This window comes from Carcharhinus amblyrhynchos, chromosome 16 (genome assembly GCF_965287045.1).
Source record: "Carcharhinus amblyrhynchos chromosome 16, sCarAmb.v2.hapA, whole genome shotgun sequence".
Lineage (NCBI taxonomy): Eukaryota > Metazoa > Chordata > Chondrichthyes > Carcharhiniformes > Carcharhinidae > Carcharhinus > Carcharhinus amblyrhynchos.
Window position 1 is genome coordinate 58,069,809 of NC_137339.1, and position 10,871 is coordinate 58,080,679.

Below are 10,871 nucleotides of genomic sequence, written 5' to 3' on the forward strand. Positions count from 1 at the left end.
CACTACATTATCAGCACTGAATCCCCCACTAGCCACATCCTGGGATTGACCAAGACATTGAAGGCAATTCAGGATGGGCTGCCAATCCTGGACTTGCCAGCGATAGTCACCTCAACATCCAGAACAAAGCAGCCTTTTTAACTGGCACCTTTTATCCCCCACCTCAATCGTTCACTCCCCCTGTCACTGGCATGGTGGCAGCAGATGTATCATACATTTAGTAGTTGAACTTTTTAAAAATTCATTTTACAGGACATAAGCATCGCATTATAGACCAACATTTATTGTCCATCACTCCCCTTAGGCAGCTCAGTGACACAGTGGCTAATACTACTGCCTCACGATGACCCAGGTTTGATTCCCAGCTTGGGTCACTGTGCAGACTCTGCACATTCTCCCTGTGTCTGCATGGGTTTCGTCCGGGTGCTCTGGTTTCCCCCCTCATGCTAGTTTGGTGCATTAGCCATGCTGAATTCTCCCTCAGTGCACCCAAACAGGTGCCAGAGTGTGGTAACTAGGGGGTTTTCCACATTAACTTCATTGCAGTGTTAATGTAAGCCTACTTGTGACACAATTAAATAGGCTTTAAACTGACTGATTCGCCCGTTGCTCCGTTGTAGTGCTATCGCCTGCAGATAGGAGGAGTCTGGATTGCCTACCAGTCACACACAATTCCATGCAAGTTAAATGCTAGTATTCTACCGCCTCGCCCGCCATGTAATCGGAGCGGGCTAGGGGCGGACAACGGAAATGTCTGTTGGCCTCGAGCGAGAATTTCCGGTCTCGCTGTAAAATCCCCTCTACCAAGAATACTTTATATATACTGGAGTACAGAGGGCGGGGGGAGATGAGGAAGTTGAGGCCTACGAAACAGGAAGTTGAGTGAATTATTTCACCGTGGTGGAAAGGAATTGTGGAAGGAATTGCAAAGTGATTTTAGCAGCAGGTGCAATCGACAGTTAGAGAGAGAGAACTGAACTGGAGTCGGGGCATTCAAGGATACCAGCCTTTTGTGCTTGAAGAGATTGCCCTAAAATGAAAGTGCACAGGCTTGGTGTAAGTGGCGTTCTAGTTGACCTCCACCCAGCTGGAGAGTGACCATTTTTGGGCAAATGAGTCAACTTAAAGCACAGAGTTTTATGCACCCCCCCCCCCCCCCCCCCCCCGAAGAAAGGTGGGCTCTAAGGTGAGCAGGCAGCATAAAATTGAACGGACAGAACTCTCCCCACCCCTGTGTACCCACCCATTAAAATCCTAACCCAGTTTCATGCTTGGGCAGTCAGGGCCTTCGGGTATTGGGTGGAGGGGGGGGTGCGTGGATGGGGGAGGAGTGGAGGGTTGAGGGGGGGTTAGTGGGGGTTGGAACTACATTTGCTCCCTATTAAGATCCCACAGTAGCCATTTAATGACCATTTAAAGGTCTTTTCGCAATTTTTTAGGCTGGTGGCAGTGGGTTTGATTTTGATTTGATTTATCATTGTCACATGTATTATGGTGAAAAGTATTGTTTCTTGTGCGCTATATGTACCATTCATAGAGAAGAAAGAAAAGAGTGCAGAATGTAGTGTTACAGTCAGTTAGAGAAAGATCAGTTTTAATGTAAGGTAAGTCTATTCAGGCAGCAGGGAAGAAGCTGCTCTTGAGTCGGTTGGTACATGACCTCAGACTTTTGTACATTTTTCCTGGTGGGAGAAAGGGTGGAAGAGAGAGTGTCCTGGCTGTGGGGGGTCCTTGATTATGCTGGCTGCTTTGCCGAGGCAGCAGGAATGTAGACAGGGTCAATGGATGGGAGGCTGGTTTGTGTGATGGACTGGGCTACATTCGTAACCCGTCTGTAGTTTTTTCAGATCTTAGGCAGAGCAGGAGCCATATCAAGCTGTGATACAACCAGAAAGAATGCTTTCTATGTGCATCTGTAAACATTGGTGAGAGTCATAGTGGACATGCTGAATTTCCTTAGTCTCCTGAGAAAACAAAGGCCTTGGTGAGCTTTCCCAACTATAACATCAGCTTGGAGGTACTAGGGCAGGTTGTTGGTGACCTAAGCACTAGAAACTTGAAACTCTCGATCGTTTCTACTTTGTCCTCATTGATGTAGACAGGGAAATATTCTGCAGTATGCTTCCTGAAGTCGATGGGGTTTACCCACTAATCCTCCTAACCTACACATCTTGGGACACTCAGGCAATTTTGCACGGCCAATCAAACTAACCTGCACATCTTGACTGCGGGAGGATATCGGAACTCCTGGTGGAAACGCACACAGACACGGGGAGGATGTGCAGATTCCACACAGACTCGCCCAAATCCAGAATCAAATCCAGGTCCCTGACGCTGTGAGGAAACTATGCTAATCACTGTGCCACTGTACCACCATGCAAGTACAAAGTTTTTCCTGGGCACTGGGTGCTCTAGACAATGGGTGCTCTTTGCCCTGTGGTGCCCATGAGTGGGAATGTATTGCTGTTAATTCTGCAGACCCCCTCCCATAAAGGAGGGGGGGGTTGCAGCATGTTCAAAGTGGGTACCTGTTGCAGAACTGGCACTACCATCTTGTAGCTCTCTATGTAGCCCTTGCTCACTCTGAACTGTGGGGTGTGTAAATTTGCATTTGCCGAGGGTACGAGTGTAACAATTGGGCAGTATAAATACACATGAGAGAGAGAGGTGCCCCAGACAGAGGTTTTGTTGACTGATGGACTGGGATTGATTGGGCAAATGGCCAATTCTAGATCAGGACTTTAAGGGGATTTCCAACACTTGCATCGAAAACCAAAGCACGTCTGATGCGATCTTAGGATAGGTTTGTAACTGGGCAGGATGCCCATCACCGAGAAACATGTTCTGTGAATACATTGCCCACTTGGCCCAGGCAGTAACTAACCATCTTTCAGCAGGTCCCTAGCACCAGAATTACTTTACGGGGAGAGATTGTTTTGCTCCTCTGAGTTCCTTCACAAGAGAACTTCAATGGAAGGAAGTTTGGCTGTGTTTAGGATAACCAGGCAACCCTGCGGCCTAACCGGTGGTTTTGAGAATAATCCCTGAAGGCCCAGCCGCCAATGGAAAGGGAAGTTTTTGATGAATGTGAATCTGATTGTGAAGCCTGTCCCAGCTCTCCAACAGTCCTGGTGTCTGTGGCCAATGTCCTCCTGATCTCCTGCCCTCCCAATCGTTCCCTCACCCTGTGTGCTCTCCCACTCTCCTCCCTCTCCCTGCCAATCTCTAACCCCCTCCTCTCAATCTCCTCATCTCCCTCCTCAAGCTAACCTAATAACCCCACCCTCCACCTCCTCCCCCCCACAATGACTCACTATAGGGCCTTCTGTCTTTAGAAATGAAAGACCTACTTTGGCCTGAGCACATAACCTAGGCTGACACTGTAAAGCAGCACTGAGGGAATGCCGCACTGCCTGCGATGCTGTCTTTCAGATTAAATGCTAAATTGCACCCCCTCAGGTGGATGTGAAAGATTCTATGATGCTACTTAATGTTTATCCTTCTCCCAACATCACTAGAATATTATTACTGTTTGTGGGATCTTATCATCATAGAATAGAATCTCATAGAATCCCTACAGTGCAGAAAGAGGCCATTCAGCCCATCGAGCCTGCACCGACTCTGAGAGAGCATCTTATCCAGGCCTCTTCCTCCCCGTAACCCTACCCATTTACAGTGGCTTCACTCCTGCCCCGGGATTTACCTTTTCAAAGTCCCGGGACCTTAATTCCAGGCAGAGTGTGCAGTGCCACTTCTGCCCACTGCAGTGCTGTGCCTGGCCAGCTGGAAGAGCTGTTAGCCAACCTGATTGGCTGCCAGCTGTCATGGGCGGGACTTGTTGTCATGGACTAACTGCCAATCAATGTTCAAGTGTGTTAAATGGCTGAGGGAGTTTGAGAGTTGGTGGCTGCGTGTGAAGTGCCAGCTGTTGGGATGGCAAGCAATTGACACTTGCCATCTTTGAAAGCCTATCCTAATTTCCTTTCCCTGGATGTCCCCTGTGGTTTTTTTTTTTTGTCTCTCCTCACTCCTCTGACTCTGAAGGCCACGGCTCCGAGCCCCACTCCAGAGACTTGAGCACAAATTCCAGGCTGGTAGCGTTGGGAGTGGCATTCATCCTAAACCTTCCCTGCCCACTCAGCTAGATAGAAAAGATCCCACTGCAATAGCACCAGAGACCTGGGTTCGACGGCTTTGGGTCATCGTCTGCGTGGAGTCTGCATGTTCTCCCCGTGTCTGCGTGGGTTTTCTCCAGGTGCTCCAGTTTCCTCCCACGGTCCAAAGATGTGGAGGTTAGGTTGATTGGCCATGCTAAATTGCCCCTTAATGTCAGGGGGATTATGTAGGATTATGGGAATAGGGTCTGGATGGGATTGACTCGACGGGCTGAATGGCCTCCTTCTCCACTGTGGGGATTCTATGGATATTATTCTGAAAAAGGAAGGCGGGGACTCTTTGCTAGTGCGTCCTGATCAATATTGATCCCTCATCCACTATTGGCGAGAAAAATATGCAGATTGCTCAGGGTCACACTGCTGTTTGTGGGATCTTGCTGTGTACATGTTTGCTGCTTCAGTTCCTAAACAGCAAATACACTTTCCAGCCAATGAGATACTTTGAATGCACTTGGTGACAGACCGAGATTGTGAAAGGTGTGACGGGAATCCTATTTCTTTTTCTGTTGTACTGTTGCCTCGTAGGGATGTTTCCTAATGTGTTTCCCTCTGTTTTTTTGCAGACTGACTGCGCAGTACATATACCCACAGGCCATTGTGCAGCCCGGAGTTGTTCTCCCAACACAGCTACAGTCGGTGACTTCCCCTTTCATTGACTATACCACTTCTGCCACCTATGCTCAGTACGCCACCTACGATCAGTACCCATACGCTGCCTCTCCTGCTGCCAGCTACCTGGGATTTGGCTATTCCACCCTTCAGCAGCCTCTGGTGGGCGGGAGCCCTGCTGGTGCTGCCACGGCTGCCTTTGTACAATATCCTCCTCAGCCACTGCAACCTGACCGGATGCAGTGAAGGAAACTGAGGGAGGGGAGAAGGAGGATTTAACTGATCAAGGAACTTCATATCATCCACTTGGAGACTGTTATTCCAAGGTGCAAAAAGACACACAAGCGATGAATGGGATATTCCTGTCAGATTTCATTGAACGGGTGAAGATGGAGAGTTGTTTTGAAGTATTAATGGGAGCAGCAGGACCCACCAGGGCCTGGGTTCCTTGAAGACCAGTCATCTCTTTCCGTTTATCTTCTCGACAGAAGTACCTCCAATCACAAACTGAACATTACTCACAAAGCAGGAAAGCCGACAACTCTCTCTCTCTCTCTCTCTCTTTGCTTTCTCTCCGCCTTTCTCTCATCAGCCTCTCTCTCCCTCTTAATGCCCCCCTTTTCCTCCCCCATTTACTTATTCTCTCCTTATTGCCACTTCTTGCGATGAAGAATGGCAGACTGTTTAATGTAAGGTACGAGCTGTGGCCAAAACAATGCAGCGAGATGAAAGAACACACAAAATAAAACGCTATTTTTGTTGTATAGAAACCTATTATTTATCAAAGCCTTACAGAGGATAAAAAATTGTGACTACTTTTTAATATTTATTGCGATGAGCTGTGAATCGCAACTGGGGAAAGAGAAAAAAAAAATAGTTCTTCAGCTACAAATGTATAAATTATTGTATGTAGATTATAAATTACTAGGTTGCTAATTAATTTCAATATGCAAAAAAAAAATGACTTTGGAAGGGAAGCAATATATCTGTAGTCAGAACACTGTTCTATTTTCCTAATTTTGTAATTAATCTTAAGAACATCTCAACTTGGGTATATATTTTTTAAAATAGAGCTTTTTTTTAGAAAGCTATTGTATATGAACAGGACAGTAATTTTTATCAGTTTAATGATGCAGTATTCATCTCATGTTCTATCCGATACCATTCCTGAATGGTATTCGAACTTCCTCATTGTAAAAACCCCTGCTGTGTAGAGGAGCAAACTGACTAGATGTCTCGATAGATTTGGATACCAAATGTTTCTACCCAGCTGAAAGGAATGAGAAGTTTAAGTTATAAATGGAATTTTTAAATAACCTTTTTTAAAAAAAATGTTTTTTAAAAAAAGGCAAAAGGATTTTAGGCACCAGAGCAACAATTACATATAATGGCATTCCGGTCAACCTGTGCTGCAGGTACTCAAAAAATGTTTTCAATGTTTGTAATAAAGGAAAATAAATGTCAGATGAAAACTTGGTTGTTCTATGATTTGTCTCTTGCTCACGGCTAAGATGGGTTTTCTTTTTTACAAGGCAAGTTGTTTTTTCCTTTCAAACTTCCCAAGATGTCACTGCTTGGTATGGCATCTGTTCTGACCAAGACCATAAGAAACTACAAAGGGCTTGTGAACGTAGCCCAGTCCATCACTCAAACCAGCCTCCCATCCATTGGCTCTGTCTACACTTCCCACTGCCTCGGAAAAGCTGGCAGCATAATCAAAGACCCCACGCATCCCGGATGGCCTGTCTTCCACCTTCTTTCGTCAGAAAAAGATACAAAAGTCTGAGATCGCCAACTCAAGAACAGCTTCTTCCCTGCTGCCATCAGACTTTTAAATGGACCTTCTTTGTTAAGCTGATCTTTCTCTACACCCAATCTGTAATTGCAACAGCATATCCTGCACCATCTCCTTTCCTTCTCCCCTCTATGAATGTCAATGAACTTTAACATGGTCCACCCCTTCCCACCCCACAGTTGCTATAATTCCCACGGCAGGTAGGATGGTGAAATCTGCCCCTTTGGATGGTTCTGACATGGTTCCCCCGGCGGTACACAAATAGTTCCTCAGAAAAGCGTTAGAAGAATTCAAACTTCTTCCAAAGTCTGGGTAATGATTGTAAAAGATCCAGACTGACTGCTCCACTTATCCCCCCTGTGGCCTCGCTCAGGACTGTACCCACACCCCCCAATGTCTCAGAGAGGACCCCCCCCCCCTCCGCCCCAGTTAACCACCCCACCTTCTGCCCCACCTAGTATCCCCAACCCTCCTGACACCCCCTTCTCCCCGTTACCTGGGACTCCTCATTCCTCCCTTGCCCCATAGGCTAGGCTGTCACCCTGACCTGACAACCCCAGCCTGACTGCCTGCCCACACGCACACACGACATGATCCCCCCACCATGCAGGCCGATCCTAACCCCACCCACGATCTGCCTCCCCCTGACCTCACCTCAGACTCCTCCCACACTCCCAATGTCTGACATTCCCAGTTGCCACGCCCTCCTCCCATCTGCTGCTGCACCACCACCACCGATATCTGATCTCCCCAACTCCCCTCCCCAGCATTTAAAAAAGTATTTGCAGAGAATGTGTTTCTGGATATGAATGGTCTGAGATGGAGAGTGAGGGAGCCTGATTCTCCTGATCCTAATCGCTAGTTGGGACTATGTGATGCTGGCAAGTGTGGTTTGGAGGTACCAGAACCGGTAAGCGTAGGGGCCTTCACGTTTAGGCTCAAAACAAATTGGGAGAGATGGCCAAGAGTTGAGGAATGATCTCCAAATTTGAGTCAGCAGTCTCAGGAGAGGAGGAGAGAAAACTGCTGAGGTGATAGGGATGATAATGAAGCTTCATTGGCGTTATCACACACGTTCCATTGATTACTAATTGCTGCCTGGATAGGCTAATGAAAGTACAGGCATTAGATGGTTGCTAAACATCCTCCTGGCAGTGAGCTGGGCAACAAAGAAGCAGCACGGTGGCACAGTGGTTAGCACTGCTGCCCCACAGTGCCAGAGACCCAGGTTCAATTCTCGGGTCATTGAATGTGTGGAGTCTGCATTTTCTCCCCGTGCCTGCGTGGGTTTCCTCCGGATGCTTTGGTTTCCTCTCAGCATCTGAAAGATATGCTGGTTAGATGCATACTTGTGACACTAATAAATAAATTTAAGCTTAAAATGGTAATGGTTATTTAGCAAACAATCCTGAAACCTATCTCTAAATGTACTTCCAGACATGCTGGTTCACGTGCTTTAGCCATGCTAAATTCTCCCTCAGTGTACCCGAACAGGCGTTGGAGTGTGGCGATTAGGGGATTATCACAGTAACTTCATTGCAGTGTTAATGTAAGCCCACTTGTCACACTAATAAGTAAGCTTAAAAAAAAACTTCAAAAAGTCACCTCGCAGAGCCCTGAATCTGGTTTTTTAAGGCCATCTGGCCTAAAAGAACTTTATTCGGGTTCATGCAAACCACATTTACTGTAAATGCTGCAACACAAGAGCAATCCATTTTACAATTTATATCTGTAACGTGGGTGCTCCTCTCTGATACTGTCTGGCTCCACCTGGTCAAAGCACTAGTAAAATCGGCATCAATAGGGTTACTGGTTAAGGTTACACATATTCCAAGAAACTTGATCATGTAAGTTGATGGCTTTAAGGAAATTTGATTTGAAAGATGACATCAATAAACAAATGTCCTGTCCACTGTTAATAACACAGGAAATTTCAGCCAGATTCAATTCAGTGTCAACATATGTGTTTACGTACATCGAGGCATTCCAGAGTGTTAGCATTGAGTTCATATTGGCTAATTAAAGAACTAACTCCACTCCTGAAGAGGAAGAAAGAAATTGCATTTGTTTAGCATTTTTCACTGCCCGAGGATGTCCCAAGCACTTTCATGCCAATTATGTACATTTTAAATGCAGTTTATAATGTTTGAAAGGACACAGACATTTTGCACCAGTAAGCATCCAGAAATAACGTTGAGATCATGACATTGGTTACGGTATAAGTATTAGCCAAGTCATTGGGGGAAAACCCTTTTGTCAGAATTGGGAAAGGGATTTTTGAAGTATATCGGAGAGAGTTTTGCATTTATATCATTTATACTGTTATACTTCCACCACCACTGGACATTTTCAAACACGTTTTTAAAAATTTGTTAACAGCATGCAAGACTAGCATTCATTGCCCATCCCCAATTGCTCTTCAGAAGCTGGTGGGTGAGCTGACTCCTTGAACCACTGCAGTTTATGTGGTGCAGGTACATCCACAGTGGTGTTATCGAAGAGGTCCTTTGGCCCATTAAGTCTTCTGCGCCCACATGCCAGAAACACCTGAACTCCCACCTAATCCTATTTCCCAGCGCTTGACCCATAACCCTGAATGTTATGATGTGTTCATCCAGGTACTTTTTAAAGGATGTGAGGCAACCCTCCTTTATCGCCTTCCCAGGCAGCGCATTCCAGATGGTAACCTCCCTCTGGGGAGAAAGGTTTTCCTCACATCCCCCCGAACTTCTTGCCCTTCACCTGGAACTTATGACCCCTTGTGACTGACCCTTCACCTAAGGGGAACAGCTGTTCCCTATCCACTCTGTCCCTGTCTCTCATAATCTTGTACACCTCGACCAGGTTTCCCCTCAGTCTTCTCTGCTCCAACAGAAACAATCCAAGCCAATCCAACCTCTCTTCGTAACTTCCGACCCAGGTAGTGTCCTGGTGAATCTCTTCTGCACCCCTTCCAGTGCAATCAGATCCGTCCTATAATATGATAACCAGAACTGCACACACTTTGGCCTCACCAAAGTGCGATACAACTCCAACATGACGTCCCTACTTTTGTAATCGATGCCTTTATTGATAAAGTCAAATGTCCCATATGCCTTTTTCGCCACCCGACTAACATGCCCTAATTATTAGGTAGGGAGTTCCAGGATTTTGATCTATTAAACCATAGAAAATAGAAGCAGGAATAGGCTATTCATTTTGATTATGCTGATCATCAAATTCAATATTCTGATACCCCCTTCTCCCCCATATCCCTTGATCCCTTTCGCCCCAAAAGCTATATCGAATTTCTTCTTGAAATCACACAATGTTTTGGCCTTAACTGCTTCCTGTGACTCAATGAAAGAACAGTGATGTATTTCCAAATCGGGACGGTGAGAGATGGAGGTGAATCTCCCAGGTATCTACTGCCCATGTCCTTCTAGATCGTAGAGGTCATGAATTTTGAAGGTGCTGTTGAAGGAATCTGTGTGAGTTGTTACACTGCATCTTGTAGATGGCACATACTGTTACCACTGTGCATTGGTGTGGAGGGAGTGGATGTTTGTGGATGGGTGTCAGTCAAGTGGGCTGCTTTGTCCTGGATGGTATCAAGCTCCTTGAGTTGGAGCTGCACCCATCCAGGCATGTGGGGATTCTGACTTGTGCCTTGTAAATGGCGGACAGGCTTTGGAGAGTCAGGAGGTGAGTTACTCACCCCAGGATTCCCAGCCTCTGCCGGTCATAAAATGATGCAATGGTTCCTAGACACACAGAAGATTAATACGAAGGGAGAAAGCTTGACAACATCAGCAGCAGAGCAGTGTCTGCTGTGTTCTGCTCTCAGGACAAAGTGAAACTAAGACTGGATTACAAAATGACATACTCTCCTAGTGACAGCATGCTGATATCCCTTAAAGGCATTTTGCACCATTCCCCTTTCTTTTTAAAGACTCTTCTCCCCCATTCTAAAGAAATATAATTATTTACAATGCATCTTCATGTTTAGTTACCATTACATGACTATATAGGATTGGTGAATCTAAGAGTCTCTAAAGTGTAGAGTTAATCTACTGATACATGCGGACCGTGATGGTGACCTTGACTAGAGGTTTGTTGTTCACAGTGATTATTATTCTTGGATTTTATTCCCTGATGCATTTGGGATCTTGTCCCAGACTGCAACAAGTTTGTATGGCAGTTGAGGAGATGGAATGCCTCTGATTTATCCTCAGTTATGACTTACCCATTGCACATTTGTGTATAGTGACTTCATAGGACCTTGGTACTTGTCACATTGGCTGGTTGCCATG

General features: G+C 46.0%; 1 protein-coding gene across 1 annotated transcript in view; it reads left to right on the forward strand.

Annotated features, from left to right (window-relative positions):
- The window catches only part of LOC145353742 (RNA-binding protein 38-like), a 55,283-nt gene extending 49,038 nt beyond the window's left edge, over window positions 1–6,245 (forward strand). Inside the window, exon 4 of the mRNA XM_080204514.1 lies at window positions 4,739–6,245. Coding sequence (XP_080060640.1) covers window positions 4,739–5,030 — 292 coding nt within the window. The 3' untranslated portion in view covers window positions 5,031–6,245. The remainder of the gene's footprint in view (window positions 1–4,738) is intronic.
- The last annotated feature ends 4,626 nt before the right edge of the window (window positions 6,246–10,871 follow it).